Genomic DNA, 21,475 nt, shown 5'->3' with positions numbered 1-21,475 from the left:
TTCATCATTTGTAAATTTTTTAAATCCCTTTTTTTTGCATTGTGTATTAGTTGACTTTTTAGAGACAAATTCTTGAAAAATAGTGCACATTACGTGTTTCGCACAAAATCAAAAATGTTCTTTATTTTTGTTTTTAACCTTCCTTTTGACCTTTTAGGTTGGGGCTACACATCGACAGTAGCAGCGATAACTGTTTCATGAACAAAGGTCGCTAAGTGTCCCTGCTACATTGCTGTGCAATGCAAAAGATTGGGGTCACATTGCAACCCTGAGGGTACTGTGACAAGTACATTGCAAAAATTCCAATATGGATGGACTTCTTATGACCTACTTGTTGAGGTTGCAGTACCCTGAGGGGGGTCACAAGGCAATCCCATTCACTTGTATTGTGCTGCGATGTAGTGTCGCAGACAAAGCTGTTGTGTAGCTCAAGCCTTAGTGCGAAATGTTTTTATATGTACATGGATTCACTGCAAAGGAGGATCTGCAAAAGTTGCAGCTGATGAATAAGCCAAAAATATCTGGAAACCCTAAATCCACTCTATTATGACAAACAAAAAAGGCATATTCACATAAAGCATACTTAAAACCGCAAAAAAAAAAAAAAGAATAAGTCTTGAATCAAAAAGATCCTAAAAATACCAAAGCTAGACACAACAAGGGCAGAAATGCTATAATGACTTGGATCTTTAGTGTTAAAGGGAACCTGTCACCTGAATTTGGCGGGACCAGTTTTGGGTCATATGGGCGGAGTTTTCGGGTGTTTGATTCACCCTTTCCTTACCAGCTGGCTGCATGCTGGCCGAAATATTGGATTGAAGTTCATTCTCTGTCCTCCATAGTACACGCCTGTGCAAGGTAAGATTACTTTGCGCAGGTGTGTACTACGGAGGACAGAGAATGAACTTCAATCCAATATTGCAGCCAGCATGCAGCCAGCAGGTAAGGAAAGGGTGAATCAAACACCCGAAAACTCCGCCCATATGACCCAAAACCAGTCCCGCCAAATTCAGGTGACAGGTTCCCTTTAAAACAGAATGTGAGCCACCAGTCACAAAACTAATGACAAGTAACAGTGTGTTGCCTTACCAAGGATGTTGATGAAGGCATTAGCCAACAGGTAGCCATGAGCATTGGATGCGTTGCACTGAAATACCGCACTGTTTCCACTCTGCACTTCCCGAAAGATGATCGTATCACCAGCAACTTCAAAATTGGGGTTTGGATCTGTTGCTACATGATACAGAAAGGAAAACAAAGCATGGGCTGCACAATCACAATTGAAAAAACTAAGGCATGTAATACAAAGCTAAATGTGGATTTTTGGACAATGACTCACAGCACTGGAGAATACACCATTCAATTGAAAACAAATAACATTGTGAATTTTATGGAAATAGGTGTATGAGTGTTAGTAAAATGATCACTTTGAGTCAACTCATTTTGCTATTTTCTTCAAGTTCCTTGGAAAGCGCCGAAAAAAAATGAAGAAAAGTCTATTTCATCTTATGGTCATCAGATCACCACTAGAGGGCACTAGTAACACTCATACGAATTCGCCCCACAAGACTATGTAGAAATGGGGTGATAAGAAGGGGTGAGGTTATGCTCACACTTAGCGTATTTGCTGCCTTCTTTCTACATGAAAAATGCTGCATACATTACTCACTTTTTTGTTGAGTTTATTATATGCTTTTTTTTTCTCAATTATTTTAACCAGTTCAGTTCCGAGTCATTTTCCCCCTTCCTGATCAGACACTTTTAGAAAGCTCTAAAAAATTTTCACGTTTGGATACTCACATAGTTTTTGCCTCTTTTATCGTGATATATGGGACTGAATATTTTTATAATTTTGTCAATTGTACATTCCTACTTTATTTTGCTGATATCGGGGAAAAATAGGAAGGATACATCTATTTTTCGCCATTCATCCCTTCATTTTTTATTAAGACCAGGAATGAGTTTGTTTTGTACTATTTTTATTTCATTTCTTTTTTTTTTCATTTATCTCAAACACTGTTCTCTACATAAGGTCATAAAGACCTTTTGGGGGACATTTTAATATATTAATGCATTCTCCTCATTGCTGATTTTCCGGTAATGGGGTCTAGTAGATTAGCCTCAGTTACAGGGACAATTCAGCCTCCTCGCTGCACAGTAGAGCTGTCTAGGCACAGCAGCTGCTGCTCTCTCCATAATCCCAGCGATCACATGATCACTGGGCCTGGAGGGAGCACTGAGAGCTTCTTACACTATATACACAATGCTTGCTCAGCTTGTATGCAGCAAAGATGCTAAGAAACCATTTCTGCTTTCCCTATGGGGAGTTTGGCTGTGTCTCACACCCGGCTCCCTGCTCCTGCAGCTGTGCGATACTGAGCAAATAGCTTACTCAGCATTGACGTATTGTCAGCGCAGAATAAAGTGGGCATTCCAGAATGGGTTAATGGTTAAAAAAAAAAATGAAAGAACTGACCTGCTGTTTTGAAAAAAAAACAAAAACAAAAAAGTGCCCACATCACGCGCTGCGAAGATCCTTTGGTGCCAGTGGAGACACTGAGCAGTCATGTGACACCAGGTATGCGATATGCGTACTTCCGGCCCCATTCCGACTGTACGGGCTCGCTCAATTCACTTGCATTGATTGATGCTGTTCATGTCTAGTTGGAATATGGCCAAAAGTATGCATATTGCAAACTTATGGTGACATGACTGCTTGGAGTCACTGCCAACACCCGAGAATCCTCACAGCATGTAGTGTGTGTGAGGTTGGGATTCAAAAGTCTGCAGTCACATAGAGTAACGGCACACTGTTAGGGTATCGTCACACTAAAACGACGCTGCAGCGATACGACAACGATGTCGATCGCTGCAGCGTCGCTGTTTGGTCGCTGGAGAGCTGTCACACAGACAGCTCTCCAGCGACCAATGATCCCGAAGTCCCCGGTAACCTGGGTAAACATCGGGTTACTAAGCGCAGGGCCGCACTTAGTAACCCGATGTTTACCCTGGTTACCAGCGTAAACGTAAAAAAAAAAAACAGTACATACTTACATTCCTGTCGCGTCCCTTGGCGCTGTGCTTCTCTGCACTGACAGTGAGTGCCGGACAGCCGGAAAGCAGAGCGGTGACGTCACCGCTGTACTTTACGGCTGGCCGGCGCTCACCAGTCAGTGCGGGAAGCTGAAGGCGAGGGACATGACCAGACACCGGGAATGTAAGTATGTAGTGTTTTTTTTTTTTACATTTACACTGGTAACCAGGGTAAACATCGGGTTACTAAGCGCGGCCCTGCGCTTAGTAACCCGATGTTTACCCTGGTTACCAGTGAAGACATCGCTGAATCGGCGTCACACACGCCGATTCAGCGATGTCAGCGGGAGATCCAGCGACGAAATAAAGTTTCAAACGATCTGCTACGACGTACGATTCTCAGCGGGGTCCCTGATCGCAGTAGCGTGTCAGACACAGCGAGATCGTAAGGATATCGCTGGAACGTCACGGATCGTGCCGTCCTAGCGACCAAAGTGCCACTGTGTGACGGTACCCTTATGAAAATCCTGGACAACCCCTTTAAGATATTGATGTATACAAATAATGACATATCTTGCAGCCCTGGCATAAGTTTTGTAAATATGGCCAGACTTTCCAATCAGTCTGTATCTGTCCTAAAAGACATTAGCCCCAATTCACCAAACTGTTTATGCCATTGCTGGTGTAAAGCACTTGTAAAAGTCACAACATCTTTGCACAACGTTAACTAGTAAAAGATTTGCGATGAACATCACTGAGGTGCAAGATACTTTTAAAATGCGCCTAATTCATTAAAGGGGTCGTCCACTACTAGGACAACCCTTTCTCAATTTAAAGGACTGCCTCCGTTTAAACAAAAACACCCATACTCCCCTCCCATGCAGGCGCCGTCCCAGCGGTGTTGGCACTCGTGTTCTCGTGGCTCATGTGAGGTTGTTGCATCACATGAGCACTGCACCCACTCAGCGCCGGCTTCACTGTCCCCACCTTTGGACATATAAGTAATCAACAGGAAGTAAGAGCTGCGGGTGACCGCTCACCTCCTGGTAATTACTTATAAGTCTGAAGGTGGGGACAGGGATCAAGTGATGTAACAACCTCATGTGAGTCCCGGAAACGTAAGTGCCGACACCTGTGGAACAACGCCAACATGGGAGGGGAGTATAAGTATTTTTATTTTAACGAAGCAAACATTCAGATACAGTAGTGGTTGTCCTAGTAGCAGACAACTCCTTTAAGGCATAAGCCTCCTAATAATTCAGTCAGCTCTGACTCCACTATGTCTCCTGAGTCCTCATCAAGACTGACGTGTACAACTTTGGTCTTGATGAATTAGGGCCACTGACTTCATTTGTAATGATTACCTCTACACACATTCACCTACCTGAGATGGGCTCTCCATTCATCATCCACTGAATAGTAGGTTTAGGGTTACCATTAGCACGACACACTAATCGACCATTTTCACCTGGAGCTAAGATCAGATCTTTAGGTTTATCCAGCCAAAAAGGTGCAGCTGCCATGACAAAGCAGAAAGTGAAACTGCAATATCCGCAAGTACCAGATGTCTGCACGGTTAGGGAACTATAGTCTCTCTAGACTAGCAGAGATGATGTGCAACCTATAAGCCACTTGACCCTGCAGCCAATCAGTGGACTCAGTGGTCAAGTGACTGGTGGTCATGATGTCAACTCATCCGATCTGGCAGAGCGGAAGAGTTCCTGGGACAAGTACCCCAAGTATACCTGACTGTTACAGAGGACCAGAAAACCCATTTAAGCTTGTGAATTCATACAAAGCAAGATGTGAAGGTGCTATTAAACATTTAATATGCAAATAAAGGCCTATTACAATGAACTGTTTGTGTATTCCCATGTGTATACTATGCAGTTATAAGGTTAGCTTGCAAGCATTGGGAAGTACTCATGAAACCATTTGTGAAAGTTTTTGCAAATTTTGGCACACCATCATTTTAAGCAAGCATTTGTGATTTTGTTTTTTCATGAAGAGTCACATTTTACTCTAGCAAGTTTTTAAGAATTGTGTATGACATACCAGTTTTAGTTGATTCCCCCCTTTAAGGCTGGGTTCACATCGCGTTATGGCAGTCCGTTAGACAAACTGCGTTACACCGCGGCAGAACGCAGTCCGTTAACGCTGCCATTAACCCCTTTTATCGGGCGCATCGCCAACGCATGCCATAATTGGCATGCGCTAGCGATGTGCCATCATTCTGTGAAGGACCCTCGGACGCGGGCTGCAGCGTTTCCGGGTCCATCACCGCTAGCACAGATAGAGCATCTTCGCTAGCGCGATCACATAACGCGATCTTTTTCGGCATTTGCTTTAACGCAGTCCGTTTAACGCATGCGTTGAATGGACTGCACTAACGCATTGTGAACCTAGCCTAACTGTTTTATAGAATTTTCCACTTAGCACTTTTATTTGCAGGTTTATCCTACATAAAACATTAACCATGACGCCTACCCTTCACCCGAACAGAGATGGTGTGCCTTATACTGCCCATCCTGTTAGACGCTTGACAAAAATACTCTCCACTGTCTTCCTCTGACACTCGTGAAATGCGGAGAGTTTTGTTGAAATTCTCAAACTTCAGTTTTTGGCTTGGCAGTTCCCCTCCCTTCTTGTACCACATGATATCTGGAGTTGGTCTAAAAAATAAAAAAAAAATAGGAATAATTAAGATAACAATATAGTCTACACCATCAACCACTCAATCTCACTGGTAGACTAAGTTCACAAGAGGGTATAAAAATTAGGGTGATTTTGACCATGACTAAACGAATAGCGCACGGACGACACTGCCCAAAGAACAAAATTGGTCTGAGCTCTATCTGTTTTTTCACAGACAATACTTGGTCAGAAAATACAGTCGCGTGGGCCTGGCTGTGAACACAGATCGTATTTTCAGACCAAGTGCTGTCAGTGAAAAAAACAGAGAGCACTTTGATCAGTGTTATTCAATTAGGTAGTGCTGATGAGCGATTTTTTTCGCAGCCCGAATCTAATAGAAGAAAACATTACTTTCTTTTATGTGTCAGATGAGACATGCCCATTCCAGTTTCTGGGTGCACAGAAAAATACGGATTCCATAAGGAGCCACCGTGTAACATCTGATTTTTCCAGATACGTCGTAATTCTTTAACATAGGAAACTGTATTTAGTATTGAAAATTCTTAATAGCTGCTGCTGTGAAAAATCAGATTGCACAAATAAGAAAAAAAAAATCATCTCAGTATTCTTGACGAAATTTGAATGATTTTTTTCTAAGCTTGTGTGAACTTCGCCTTAAAGTGTTATTCGTACTATAGCAGTAACAAATAGCAAGATGAGTACCTTTGCGTATACATTCATTTTGGTCTAGGTTACAATTAAAAAAAATGCTTACAATATTTTTCTGAAATTAACAGACAAGGCTTAAAAATAAATGTATGATGCCCATCTGTGAGTAGTTCATTTTATAAAGAATTATTTTATGACACTATTGATAAATCTGCTCAACACTAATACAGACAGACATGCGGTGAAACTAAGGAACTTGCCTAGAGTTATTACTATAGGGCCATAATGCATCTAATTAATAGGTAAAACAGTATTAAGCACTGCAATATATGCATTAGTAAAAATTAGATTTCACAGTGCTACTTACACTCCAGAGGCAATACATTCTAGAAGGAGATCTTCATCCCGCAACACCAGCTTAGTGCTAGAAGTGCCGGTAGGAAGCAGGAATGTTGGAGTTCTCTCTGGCACTCCACGGGCTAATCACAAAAAATATCCACAGTCAATATAGTATAGGTAGTAAATATAACATAACTAGAGTACAAAACTATGTGTACTCTACTGTACCATCTACATCTAGAATTTATCTAAAGCAGTTATTTGATGATGTCCAAAACCTATGTCTCATTTCCATGACTGCCTTTTAGAGCTTGTTCAGACGTGACTGAGTGGTCCGTGGAAAATATAGGAGACATGTCTGATTTTGATCTGAGTGTTGGATCAAAATCGGCAATGCAAGTCTATAGGTCCTGGGAAAAATTCGGACTGCACTTGGATGAAAGGAAAAAAAAATTAAAAAATCTGCCATGCTTACAGCCCCATAGTACTCGCTCCTATGATATTCTATCCATGAAGACCACGGATAGCACTTGTACGAGAAAATCTGACACGTGAAAGAACCTTTACAGTTTTGATACCTTACCAACAAAATTGGACGAGGGTAATGTTTATCAATTTCTACATAGATAACCTAAACTCCTTAAAATCAGTTATTTCTTTTAAGTTCCCACGATGAGTTTTTGTTGAGTTTGTGATGATGCGTAATTACCTGGGCAAAAATTTGCAGCGTCTTAAAGTTCCAGTCAAGTTGATGGGATTTTTAGAAATTTCTTCCCCATTGTGCTTTAACAAAACAAAAACACTGCGCAAACTGACCAGCGATGCTTGTTTGAAAGCGGAAACAAGTACATTTCTCTTGCGTGTATGCCAAGTTTTAGGTGCAGATTTTCCCCATAGACTTGCATTAGATGTGGAAAATCCACAGGTAGAAAAAAAAAAGGTATATGTGATTTTATTGCGCTTCTGTTGCAGATAAACACTACATATCTGCACATCACTGTATCAATAAAGTTCTATCAAAGCCAAATACCAAGCAATATCAAAAACAAAGCAGATTTAATAACGCACCACTTTAGTGGAGGGGGTTTATTGTAGCGCTGGCGTGTTTCTACTAATCTATGTTCCCTGACCCTAGTATTATACTTCCCAGCTGCCGTCTTCAGTTCTTCCAGATCCCACTCCACTCCAGCACCACCATCTTGTAACCGCAACTTCTGACTGACTAGAAGTCAGAGATAACGGTCAGAAGATATCAATGTAAGTCTGAAAACCTCCTTTTGGCCTCATACACTCACATTGAGATGAAGCGTTCGGGCATGTTACGAACTGCTGGAGACTGACTGGAGTGGCGCCGATAAATATGAAGACAGCGACTGGTGAGTATGAGACGTACGTGCCAGGAACCTTAGATTAGTAGCACCACTCCAGCACTGCAATAAAAAAAAAATGCTGGAGTGGTGTTTTAAAAACATAAGATACCAAAAAATGACAAAAACCGCAGCGTCAAAAAACGCAAGAAAAACACTTGCAGAGACCGTAAAGGTGGAAAAATGCTTCAAAAAATCTGAAACATCAATAACTCAGCAAATACTCATCATGAGAACTTCGCTTTGAGCGTTTAGATCAGATAACACTAAGGCTTAGACAAATGGTCATTTTACTTAAATAAACTGCTGCTTTAGTACATGTCCCCCTGGAAATCAACCGTTTTAGTCTTTTCGGTGATGTTCAATCTGTTACTGAAGGCACCTGCTGTCTGTTTAAGGATCTGTTTACAGGCCTCATGGGACGTTTCGTGGGTCTGGAGACTAGCGCTAGTCAATTACTTGTTAATTAGAAAGAGCCCATCAGTAGCTTTATTATATGAGTGTTCATCACTTCATTTGCTTGTCTTCCGAGGCCACTAACATGTATTAGATCCAGTGATAGCACTGTAATTAAACTAAATGAATACGGAAATGAAAAGACTACAAATGAAATTAAAAAAAACAAAAAAAAAAACAAAAACAAAAAAAACAACAACACATATCTCCTTTTGTACTGCACAAAATATATTGTTAGTTTGACAATTAAGGAAATCAGTCTTTAACCCCTTTACCCCGGGGTGATTTTCCAGTTTTCATTTTTTCCTCCCCTTTTTCCAAGAGCCATAACTTTTTTTATTTTTACAGCCATATGGCCGTTTCAGGGCTTTTTTTTTTGCGGGACAAGTTGTACTATTGAACGATTGAATGCCACTATTCATTCTGCCACATAGTATATGGGAAAACAGGAAAAAAAATCCATAGCATAAAAAGAAGCGCAATTCTACAATTGTTTGTTGGTTTTTTTTATCTACCATATTCAATATATAGTAAAACTGACCAGGAAATATGATTCTCCAGGTCAGTATGAGTATGCAGATACCAAACATGTACCGTATGTATGTGTATAAATCTATCTATATATACACTAGATGGTGGCCCGATTCTAACGAATCGGGTATTCTAGAATATTCTGACTGACAGAACGTGTTCAGTGAACGTGACTGAACTACCTTACACTGTGACTGACAGAACTTATTCAGTAAACGTGATTGAACTACGTGGCACTGTGACTGACAGAACTTGTTCATTAAACGTGATTGAACTACGTGGCACTGTGACTGACAGAACTTGTTCAGTAAACGTGACTTAGCTATGTGGCACTGTGACTGACAGAACTTGTTCAGTAAACGCGACTGAACTACGTGGCACTGTGACTGACAGAACTTGTTCAGTAAACGCGACTGAACTATGGCCGGACTGCGCCTGTCACTGATCGACCAATCAGCGACCAATCAGCGATGCGGGATTTCCATTACAGACAAACAGACAGAATTAGACGATTATGTAGTAGATCTATATATATATATATATATATATATATATATATATATATATATACACAGTTTAAAAAAATAAGGGGAACGCAAAAATCCCACATCCTAGATATCAGTGAACGAAATGTTCCAGTTGTAAATCTTTATTCATTACATAGTGGAATGTGTTGAGAACAATAAAACCTAAAAATTATCAACGTAAATCACAACTAATATCCCATTGGGATCTGGAGTTGGAACGATGCTCAAAATCAAAGTGGAAAATGAAGTTGCAGGCTGGTCAAACTTCAGTGGAAATGCCTCGAGACAAGGAAATGAAGCTCAGTAGTGTGTGTGGCCTCCACGTGCCTGTATGACCTCTCTACAACGCCTGGGCATGCTCCTGATGAGGCGGTGTGTGGTCTCCTGAGGGATCTCCTCCCAGACCTGGACTAAAGCATTCGCCAACTCCTGGACAGTGTGGTGCAACGTGAAGTTGGTGGACGGTGCGAGACATGATGTCCCAGATGTGTTCAATCGGATTCAGGTCAGGCAGGCCAGTCCATAGATTCAATTCCTTCATTTTGCAGGAACTGCTGACACACTCCAGCCACATGAGGTCTGGCATTAGGAGGAACCTAGGGCCAACCGGACCAGCATATAGTCTCACAAGGGGTCTGACGATCTCATCTCGGTACCTAATGGCAGTCAGGCTACCTCTGGCGAGCACATGGAGGGCTGTGCGGCCCTCCAAAGAAATGCCACCCCAAACCATTACTGACCCACTGCCAAACCGGTCATGCTGAAAGATGTTGCAGGCGGATCGCTCTCCACGGCGTCTCCAGACTGTCACATGTGCTCAGTGTGAACCTGCTTTTATCTGTGAAGAGCACAGGGCGCCAGTGGCGAATTTGCCAATCCTGGTGTTCTGTGGCAAATGCCAAGCGTTCTGCATGGTGTTGGGCTGTGAGCACAACCCCCATCTGTGGACGTTGGGCACTCAGACCATCCTCATAGAAACCGTTTGTGCAGTCACATGCACATTTGTGGCCTGCTGGAGGTCATTTTGCAGGGCTCTGGCAGTGCTCTTCCTGTTCCTCCTTGCACAAAGGCTGAGGTAGCGGTCCTGTTGCTGGGTTGTTGCCCTCCTAGCACTTCCAGCCTCTGGACACTACGCTGACAGACTTAGCAAACCTTCTTTCCACAGCTCGCATTGATGTGCCATCCTGGATGAGCTGCACTACCTGAGCCACTTATGTAGGTTGTAGAGTCCGTCTCATGCTACCATGAGTGTGAAAGCACAACCAACATTCAAAAGTGACCAAAACATCAGCCAGAAAGCATTGGTAGTGAGATGTGATCTGTGGTCCCCACCTGCAGAACCACTCCTATATTGAGTGTGTCTTGATAATTGCCAATAATTTCCATCTGTTGTCTATTCCATTTGCACAACGGTATGTGAAATTGATTGTCAAACAGTATATATATATATATATATATATATATATATTTTTTTTTTTTAAGTGGTCAACCCCTTCATGACCCATTTTGAATTTTTCTCTCATTATGCCGTTTAGCAATGGAGTTCTTTTTTTTTTTATATTGATGGATCGGGCGATTTTCAATGTGACGATAAATACGTGTCACGGCCTCCGTTCCTGCTGCTGTGCCTGCCGGCTCCTTCCCCGCTCGCCGGCATACTTACTGGCTCCGGCACGCTGTTTCTACAGGTTCGCTTCCTCCTCTTCATGATTCACCGCTACTTCCGGGATCTCGCCGGGTGCGCGTGCACACCTCATTGTAGCTCCCTATGCGCACGCGCACCTCTTCTCTCTGTTCTATAGGTGCTCCATACAACCACTCGGTGATCTTGGAGGATCCTGACCCGGAAGTCCTCCTGCACACTGTTTATTTAAGGTGATTCCTTCCTCTACTCCTTGCCTGTCTGTCATTTGTGCTCATTTGACCCAGGTCCTCCTTTTCCTCTACTCGGTCAGCCCTGTGTCTCTCTCTGCCCAGCCAGTCTAGCCTTTCCACCATTCCTAGCCTTCCTTGCCTCGCCGTTCCTGCTCAGTCCGTCTTGTGACCTCTCCATCCCTTCTCCTTCTTGTTTCACCTTCCTACCTATCTGTCCTGCGTCCTGTTTTCCCCAGTCTGGTCTACCCTTCACTCCTTTCTCTGGGATCTCCTACTGCTTGTCCCCAGGTGCAAGCTTCCGTGGCAATAGTCTCCCTCGGGCCTGCCCCTAACGCTCCCTGTATAGGGGGTGGTCTATCTGGCTAGCTCACCCGGAGGAGGTTCGTTGCCGTGGATCTGCGGGTTCACTCTAGGAGTTCTAAGTGTCTCATAATACGCATATATTGGAATTTTTTATTGTTTTATTTTGAATTTGGACGAAGTGGGGTGATTTGAACTTTTATATTTTTAAAAACTTTTTTTTTATTTTTGTATGCTTCAATAGTCTTTATGGGAGACTAAAAGCAGCAGTACTTACACCCAAAGTTCGGAAAGGGGTTAAAAAAAAAAAATTAGAAATTTAATCAAAAATTTGCCATTTTTTGAGTTTTGCTACGGTTTCATTTTTCTGGATCTGTGGCTATGTGAGCGCTTATTTTCTGCACTCTGAGGAGACGTTTTCACTGATACCATTTTGGGGTAGAAATGATGTTTTGATTGCCTCTTATTGCATTTTATTGCAATGTTGTGGCGACCAAAAAAAATGCAATTCTGGCATTTTGAATTTTGTTCTCGTTACGCCACTTACCGATCAGATTAATTTATTTTAGATTTTGATGGATTGGACATATCTGAACGTGGCAATACAAAATATGTGTTTTTTTTTATTGTTTTATTTTTAATGGGGCAAAGGGGGATAATTTGGCATTTCGTGTTTTTTTTATTTCATATTACTTAAAACTTTTTTTATACTGCATTTAATAATCCCCTAAGGACATTTGAAGCTGCAATCATCTGATTGCCTGTGTTATACATGGTAGTGCTTCAGCCATCAATTGCGGAGAAAGATGAGGGCTCAGAGTGTGAGCCCGCATCAAAGACAGGGACACGGCCTAGGGCGTAAATATACATATGTACGCCAGGCCCTAATGTGATTCATGTTCGCAAGATGTTTTAGTGCAAATTTTAATTTATTTTATCAGAATTAAGATTTTTCTTTACTAAAAAGTTGCAAAACGAATTAAAGACAAAAATAAAAGAGCATTGTTTATTTTTCATAGACTGCATGGGCCACTGAAATATTTGGTTAAAAAAAATCAACAAATACCAGAAGACCAAAAAGAAAAGGGACTTTAAAAATAACACAAATAATGAAGTGGGCCGACTAGGTCTGTAATTATGGTGGTCAGCGAAAGTGTGAAACATACTGTAAAGATTATAGTTATGATACCGTAAATCAAACTAAATTGTTAGAAATATTGGTATAAAAGAAAGGCTTGTGACTTGCCAAGATTCTTTGCCTGACCCATATAATTTGGGACAGGTTGGTAGTGACATATTGTGTTACAACCCCATTTAAAGTGATTGCAACATCAGAAAATGAACAATTTTTAAAAAATTTTAGTAAACATATTACACTTCAAATTTTTGGTGGTATTAATTCTAATTTTCCATGTATATTTAGAAAAATTTTATATATATATATATATATATATATATATATATATATATATATATAAATATATATATATATAATTGCTAAGCTTCACAATTGCCTAACACAAACCTTGAGGAAGATAATCAAGGATGGTACTTAGTGCTCTTACCATGTTGTATCCTTGACATTCAGTTTATACTATTCATTACCTGTAGTTCCAGAGTTTAATTTTCCATGGTAAATGTCTTTAATACATACAATATCTGTATGAGCAATGATTACTATCACAATGCGGATACAGGTTGTGATATAATTATTTAAAGAAGACATGTCACTTGTTAAAACAATTGAGTAATACACATTGTTAAATTCTGTAAGCTCCCCTGATCCAGCTGCCTTTTTCCATTTTGAGTTGCATCGCTCTACTGCAGAGATATTCAAATGTATTGCTTTTGGAGCGCTGTATCTGAAATCTCTGCTTTTAGACCAACTGGGCGTTTAAGAGTCATCTCTGGGGAGTGTGTACTTTCAACTCTCCCTCCAAGATGATGTCAATCACAGCTTGATAGCATATGAGACTGATACACTGGAGGAAATGGTGAAAGCGCACACCCTCAGAGAATATTCCAGTAGTACTGCAAGCAGAGATTTCTCATAAAGCGCCCCAAAACCAAAAAATGTGAATATCTCTGCAATGGAGCAGCACAGAGCAAAACAGAAAAAAGTGACAGAATCAGGGGAGTTCAGGGATTTTTACAAGTTAACTGTTTTTTTGAGCAACTGAAAGGTTCTCTTTAAAGATGGGCCCACTTTTAAGTTTTATGTGACTAAAGTTGTGTTGCTTGCATTAAAAAAAAAAAAAAAAGAATGATGTCAATCCTGCTCCCTAAATGGTCAAGAAGTCAAAAGCGCAAAGCCAGCCTAGGTTACAAAACAAACATAGTAGCAGCAGCAAAACAGGAAAGACAAGGAAAAGATATAGCATGAGTCAAGCACATCTTGCCAATATTGAAGTGCAGAGTTTGGGAGCCATTTAAAGTTTAGGCAATATTAAGTCTATTTCCTAGAGGTAAGCATGCTTTTCTGTTTCAGCGTCTTTACACACACTGGGAATATAATGTGATACAACCAGTGCTGGACAATTTGAACACGCTTCTATAAAGTGATTTACAAGACTTCAGGTTCATATTATGGAGCACATAATACTCAAGTTCTTAATTTTGGGGTGTGTTATGAATACATTGAGAGTGGTTAGCTAGAAGGTGAGGTAGGATGAAGGTCTGGAGACCCCAAAAACTCACCATGGTACATAATAGTGAGGTTCACTGTGGAATGTACTGCAGAATCATTACGGGAATTCTCTGTAATAAACAAGATAGGGTGAGAGCCCCATATTGGAGAAGTCAATAAGACGAGAGAATTCATGTAGAGAGTGAAGATGAAGCATGAGTAAAAGACCAGACAAGATGCAAATCCTGGGAATGATGTGGGAAACAAATGGGCTGAAAGCATGCAGCTCAGGAAGACATACTGAAAATACGACAAAACAAAATGTAGAACATGAGTAAATGAATTGCAGGTTAACAGTTAAGTGGAACATGAATATTAATATGAGTTCTAAGGGCATGGTTCCACTGGTCAGATTTGACATGGATTTTAACACCAAATTTCAAATAAAATCTGGCAACAACCTGCATCCTATACATGTGAATGAGGTATCCCCAACACTTGTCTCATGCAACTGAAAATCTGCATACAGATATTCGGAGCAACAGCAAAAAAGTAGGGGCATACTACTCATTCTGCATAGAAAAACTGGGAATTAACCCAATTGAATGACAATAGAGCCAATTCTCAGGCCTATGAATGCAAGTTCAAATGGAAAAACTATGCCTGAAATCCAGTGAAACAACACATTTCACCTATTTCAGTATATACCGTATATATGCAACGTTGTGGGCAGCACGGTGGCGCAGTGGTTAGCACAGCAGCCTTGCAGCGCTGGAGTCCTGGGTTCAAACTCCACCAAGGACAACATCTGCAAAGAGTTTGTATTTTCTCTCCGTGTTTGCGTGGGTTTCCTCCAGGTACTCCGGTTTCCTCCCACATTCCAAAGACATACTGATAGGGAATTTAGATTGTGAGCCCCAACGGGGACAGCGATGATAATGTGTGCAACCTGTAAAGCGTTGCGGAATATGTTAGCGCTATATAAAAATAAAAAGATTATTATTATACTCGAATATAAGCCGAGAATTTCAGCCCATTTTTTTTAGGCTGAAATTGCCCCTCTCGGCTTATACTCGAGTCATACCCAGGGGTCGGCAGGGGAGGTGGAGCAGCAGCTGTGTAAGCATACTCACCTGCATCTGGCGCAGTCAGCTTCTTCCTGTAGTGAACGGTCACATGGTACCGCTCACTACAGTAATGAATATGGACCCCACTCCACTCCCATAGGAAGAAGCTGCCGGCGCCGAGAAATCAGGGACCGCGCCAGGAGCAGGTGAGTATAACGCAGTGCGCGATATTCACCTGCTCCCCGTTCCACCACCGTTGGCTGCCGCTGCGTCTTCCCCATCGTCTGCAGTGACACTCAGGTCAGAGGGCGCAATGACGCGCCGCCCTCTGCCTGAACTGTCAGTGCAGAGTACGGGGAAGACGCAGCGGCGGTGGAACGGGGAGCAGGTGAATATAGCAAGTGCTGGGGGCCTGAGCGATGAGAGGTATGTGATTTTTTTTTTTTTTTTTATCGCAGCAACAGCGTATGGGACAAATGTCTACATGGAGCATCCTATGGGGCATAATCAATGTTAGTGCAGCTTTATATGGGGCAAATATCTTTGTGGAGCTTCTTATGGGGCCATTATCAACGTTTGTGGAGCATTATATGGGGCAAATATCTGTATGGAGCATCTTATGGGGCCATTATCCGCATTTGTGCAGCATTATATGGGGCATATTTTAATATGGAGCATCTTATGGGGCCCATCACAAACTTTATGGAGCATTATATGGGGTGTATTTTGTATGGAGCATCTTATGGGGCCCATCTTGAACTGTATGGAGCATTATATGGGGCTCCTGATTCAATATGGTTATTCAAAAACACTTAACTTACTGATGTCTCAATTAATTTTACTTTTATTGGTATCTATTTGTATTTTTGACATTTACCGGTAGCTGCTGCATTTTCCACCCTATGCTTATACTCGAGTCATTAAGTTTTCCCAGTTTTTTGTGGCAAAATTAGGGGTCTCGGCTTATACTCGGGTCGGCTTATACTCAAATATATACGGTATTTGTTATCTGATTTACCAGTGATGGTCTAAACAGTTCTCTGTCTGGTGTGATAATTTCCTAAAATAATAAATGTAAGGCACAGTCAAACGGCAGTGTAACACGCAATGCTCGGACAGTCTGTTGGCTCTCCTGATCCGAGCGTTACAGATGTATACAAATACAGGTGCTTCTCACAAAATTAGAATATCATCAAAACGTTAATTTATTTCAGTTCTTCAATAAAAAAAGTGAAACTCATTATATAGAGTCATTACAAACAGAGTGATCTATTTCAAGTGTTTAAGTCAAGATGTGACACGATCCAATGGGGGGTCAGTCAGCGGATGGCACAACACACACAACGGGATTGAAATGGAGAGAGGAAGGCCCTACTGATAGGGAAATGGGAGATGGTCATCACCTGAGCTCAAACCTGAGGCTGTCTCTGCACTGCCCTAATGCCCTAAGTGGGTCCTTCCCCTCACCGCCATCAAGAACCTCGTCACTCTCTGTCACCTACCAGTGCCCTGGCTAGTGCACTGGCCGGCAAGGGGTGCTAGCATCACCACTGCAGTTTCACAGAAAACAACTCCTAATACTAAAAATATCTTTATTAACAGTAATTAAAAACAACAAAGTGCATACAAATCCATCACCAAAAGAAAACACTTGAAAATAGAAAAAGAACCTAGGGAGGTGCCTGTCCCTAATAGCCTAACACTTCTCAGTACCCTACCTACCAGCGGAGGTTGGCACCCTAATCCTGGCACTTAATCTGGAAGGTACTTGCCTGGCGTGTTGGTCCTGTATCATTATGGACAACTTAAAGCTAAGTAGCGGTCTCTTACATTACTGATAAACACACTCCTGATGAACCTCCTTTGGGAGGAGAAACGCGTCGAGCTATGAGACTGTTGTATGCCTATCTATCTTAAAATGTGAGTTTTTGTATTTTTGCAAAATTGAGGGATTGGCCTCTTTTTGCAGAGTGCGGGTCTTATTATTTTGAAGCCAGAGAAACAAGCATGTTTGCTTCATGACCCCACTGGGTATTGTGTGAACCAGGACACCACCTCGGGGAATATCTTACTTTTTTTTTCTTCTTTTTTTCTCCTTTTTTTTTTTTTGTATCAAGCGTTATATTGGGATATATGACTCATTTGATGATGACTATGGGCAATGTACAATATTTGTGTGCATCTAATCTGTGGTAGCCTGCTATAAGCTATGTCATATAATATGTGATATCTATAAGGCAAGACATATGACACATTTCATTAGTGGATACATTTCTGAGTGCAATATTTGTGGTTTGTTTAAGCAGGTTATATCACACTTTTTGTTCAAACAATGGCAGCCTAGGACTGTGTTATTTAGCACACCAGTGAAATAATCTTTTATTGCTACATTCTTAGATCCCTGTCTTGAGGTGTGTTTTTTTTTTTTTTTTGGCTCCCTCTCTCTCCACTCCAAACCAATTTTGGAGGAGTGGTATTGAGAGTAAGTATTGTGGCTGAATATCTTCTATAGTGGAAGGCCATTTATTGTAGATTTAATATAGCCAACATTTTGGGTGTTATCCTAACATTATCTTTTTTTTGGGGGGTTATTATACCCTCTAAGTGTTTTTTTTTTTTTTCCTTCTTCTTTCTCCTGGTTCACTTGGTTCTCACATCTTTCAGTACCCTACCATCACTAGGGTCGGAAATTTTTCTGCCAGGGCCAGTTATATTGGGACAGCCGTCGAGGAGTGGGGGCGCCATTGCGCAGGTCTAGGGTGCCAACCCCCGCTGGTAGGTAGGGTGATTTTGAGGGACAGTATTTATCTTGATATCCACACCCTCCACATTTCACTACATTTTTCTATTTCCCTTCTTAATAGAGTCTAATAGACTAAAAGGGACAGTCGACGTTGAGCGGGGGCGCCACTGCGCAGGATTAGGGTGCCAACCTCCGCTGGTAGGTAGGGTACTGAGAAGTGTTAGGTTATTAGGGACAGGCACCTCCCTAGGTTCTTTTTCTATTTTCAAGTGTTTTCTTTTGGTGATGGATTTGTATGCACTTTGTTGTTTTTAATTACTGTTAATAAAGATATTTTTAGTATTAGGGGTTGTTTTCTGTGAAATTGTTCTATTTATTAATCCCTCAGTATTTTTTTATTTTTTTTCTGTGAATTTCATCACCACTGCAGATACAGTAGTACCACACATGACAAGCACGAAAGAGACAAGGAATAAACACAACACTTAGCTTCCAGACACCGCTGCCAAGCTCCACACCACAGATGACACAAAAACAGGACTCCAAACACCAGAAGTAGCTGACGCCAGAGAGCTGCAACTGCATGGCTGGTCTCCATAGAGAAACTCTGCCACCAACAGTCAGCTGATGCATCAGGTGACCATTTAAAGGATGGTGGGAGTTGTCACCACCCACATCAGCTGACCCAGCAACTTTGCAGTTACAGCAGATTGCCAGCGGGGAAAAAACTGACATTAACCCTCGCTGGTCTTGAAAGGAAAATAGCTACATTTAAAACAGAGTGGAATCAGAGCTGCCACAAATCCAAAAATGGATCGTGACCGTGTATTTCTGTTCATGTTGATGATTATGGCTTACAGCCAAAGAAAACTCAAAAGTCATTATCTCAGTAAATTTGAATACTTTATAACACAAGCTTGAAAAAGGATTTTGAGAACCGAAATGTTGGCCTACTGAACTGTATATTCAGTAAAATCGCTCAATACTTGGTCAGGCCTCCTTTGACATCAATTACTGTATCAATGTGGTGTAGCATGGAGGTGATCAGCCTGTGGCACTGCAGAGGTGTTATGGAAGCCCAGGTTGGTTTGATAGCAGCCTTCAGCTCGCCTGCATTGTTGGGTCTGGTGTCTCATCTTCTTGACAATACTCCATAGATTCTCTATGGGGTTGAGGTGAGGCGAGTTTGCTGGCCAATGAAGCACAGTGATTCTATTGTTTTTAAACCAGGTATTGGTGCTTTTGGCAGTGTGGACAGGTGCCAAGTCCTGCTGGAGAATGAAATTTTAATCTCCAAAAAGCTTGTCGGCAGAGGGAAGCATGAAGTGCTCTAAAATTTCCTGGTAGAATGCTGTGCTGACTTTGGTCTTGATACACAGTGGACCAACACGAGCAGATGACATGGCTCCCCAAACCATCACCGATTGTGGAAACATCACACTAGACCTCAAGCCGCTTGGATTGTGTGCCTCTCCACTCTTCCTACACACTCTGGGACCTTGATTTCCAAATGAAATACAAAATGTACTTTCCTTGTGGAGTGTGTCAATGACTGCCTTCTGGACATCTGTCAAGTCAGCAGTGTTCCCCATGATTGTGGAGTCTACTGAAACAGACTAAGGGGCCTTTTTAAAGGGAACCTGTCACCTGAATTTGGCGGGACCGGTTTTCAGTCATATGGGCAGAGTTTTCGGCTGTTTGATTTACCCTTTCCTTACCCGCTGGCTGCATGCTGGCCGCAATATTGGATTGAAGTTCATTCTATGTCCTCCGTAGGCAATCTTGCCTTGCGCAGGCGTGTACTACGGAGGACATAGAATGAACTTCAATCCAATATTGCGGCCAGCATGCAGCCAGCGGGTAAGGAAAGCGTAAATCAAACACCCGAAAACTCCGCCCATATGACCGAAAACCGGTCCCGCCAAATTCAGGTGACAGGTTCCTTTTAAATGCTTAGGAAGCCTTTGCAGGTGTTTTTTGTTAATTATTATAATTTACTGAGGTAATGACTTTTTGGTTTTCATTGGCTGTAAGCCATAATCATCAACATCAACGGAAATAAACACTTAAAATAGATCACTCTTTTTGTAATTACTCTATATAATATATGAGTTTCACTTTGTGTAGTGAAGAACTGAAATAAATGAACTTTTTGATGATATTCTAATTTTGTGAGAAGCACCAGTACATGCTATCACGCTCAGGTCAAGAGAGCCGACAGCCAGTCTAAGCAATGCAATGTGATAGTTGTCAGTGTTATACGGCCATCTAACTGCACTATAGAGGGTATAATAAAATTACCACTTAATAAAAGATGTTGCTATGTGTCAAAGGTCAAGACCCTAAGGTCTCCCATGAGGCTTGTACCTGAGAAGTATACATACAGACACCGTGAAAGCTATGCTATGCGGCAGCCTATCTCAGAAGTTATCCCCACCAGGTACGGACTGGGGATGAAATTCAGCCCTGGCATTTGAAATCACACAGGCCCTTGTTGTCCCCGTCCCCAAGTACCAGATGGGGATATATTACTACTATTACCCTGGATGGAGGAAAGGAAGATTTACTACAACACCAATATTTCTAATTATACCCACGGCCTGCTGGGGTAAGTGATGGAGTGACCGGCTTTGTGCTCCGTCACAACTGTTAACAGTATCGGTGTCTTGAGAACATTGATTCTGTTAACAACATAGCAGATAAGGCAGCCCACAACCAGACCGGCCCTTCTGGCATTTGCCAGAATTGCCAAATGGCCAGTCCGGCCCTGATCCCCACCTATAGAAGGTCAGCCCTTGGCAGGTTCAATGTGCTCAATTCAGCAGAATCACCCCGTTGATGGCACAGAAAACTGTAAAGCAGTATAGTTGCACAGTTCCCTCTATCCTCTCACTATTCTCATCTATATGATTAGCAAAGGAAGGAATCAGGAAGCTGAACCAACAGAGCCCAGCCTCTTTTAGAGTCAGGACCAATCTATAGCCTAGATGAGCAAGTAAGGCTGGTACACAGTGCGACTAAACCCACTTTTGGGCACATACACTCAGAAGGCATGTGCATGACATAGGCCAAAGTCAGGATGGATGCCAATGCATCTGTTTATAATAGAGAGCTATTGTAACAAACCTATACTCCAAGGTACAGGAAAGACACATTGTGCACGTAGCCTAACCCATTTGAGTTCCCTCCACCACAGACCTTAAAATTAACAATCTGACAACCCCAGATCAACAGGAATCATTAGACTAACCCATTCACTGCCAAAGGCCACCAGGAAAACTGACATCTACACCTTCTCTGCCCTAGAT

The 21,475-nt window shown here is 41.8% G+C and overlaps 1 protein-coding gene across 9 annotated transcripts in view; it reads right to left on the bottom strand.

The window, feature by feature from the left end:
• The window catches only part of NFASC (neurofascin), a 199,383-nt gene that overhangs the window by 67,342 nt on the left and 110,566 nt on the right, over positions 1–21,475 (bottom strand). For all 9 annotated transcript variants that reach the window (XM_069756196.1, XM_069756200.1, XM_069756199.1 and 6 more), the window contains 4 exons: positions 6,704–6,815; positions 5,521–5,705; positions 4,418–4,549; positions 1,090–1,233 (listed from right to left, as the gene is read on the bottom strand). In XM_069756196.1, the coding sequence (XP_069612297.1) occupies positions 1,090–1,233; positions 4,418–4,549; positions 5,521–5,705; positions 6,704–6,815 (573 nt within the window). The remainder of the gene's footprint in view (positions 1–1,089; positions 1,234–4,417; positions 4,550–5,520; positions 5,706–6,703; positions 6,816–21,475) is intronic.

This window comes from Ranitomeya imitator, chromosome 3 (assembly GCF_032444005.1).
Source record: "Ranitomeya imitator isolate aRanImi1 chromosome 3, aRanImi1.pri, whole genome shotgun sequence".
NCBI lineage: Eukaryota > Metazoa > Chordata > Amphibia > Anura > Dendrobatidae > Ranitomeya > Ranitomeya imitator.
The sequence above is the reverse complement of the archived record's forward strand: the minus strand, read 5'-3'. Positions and strand labels throughout refer to the sequence as shown.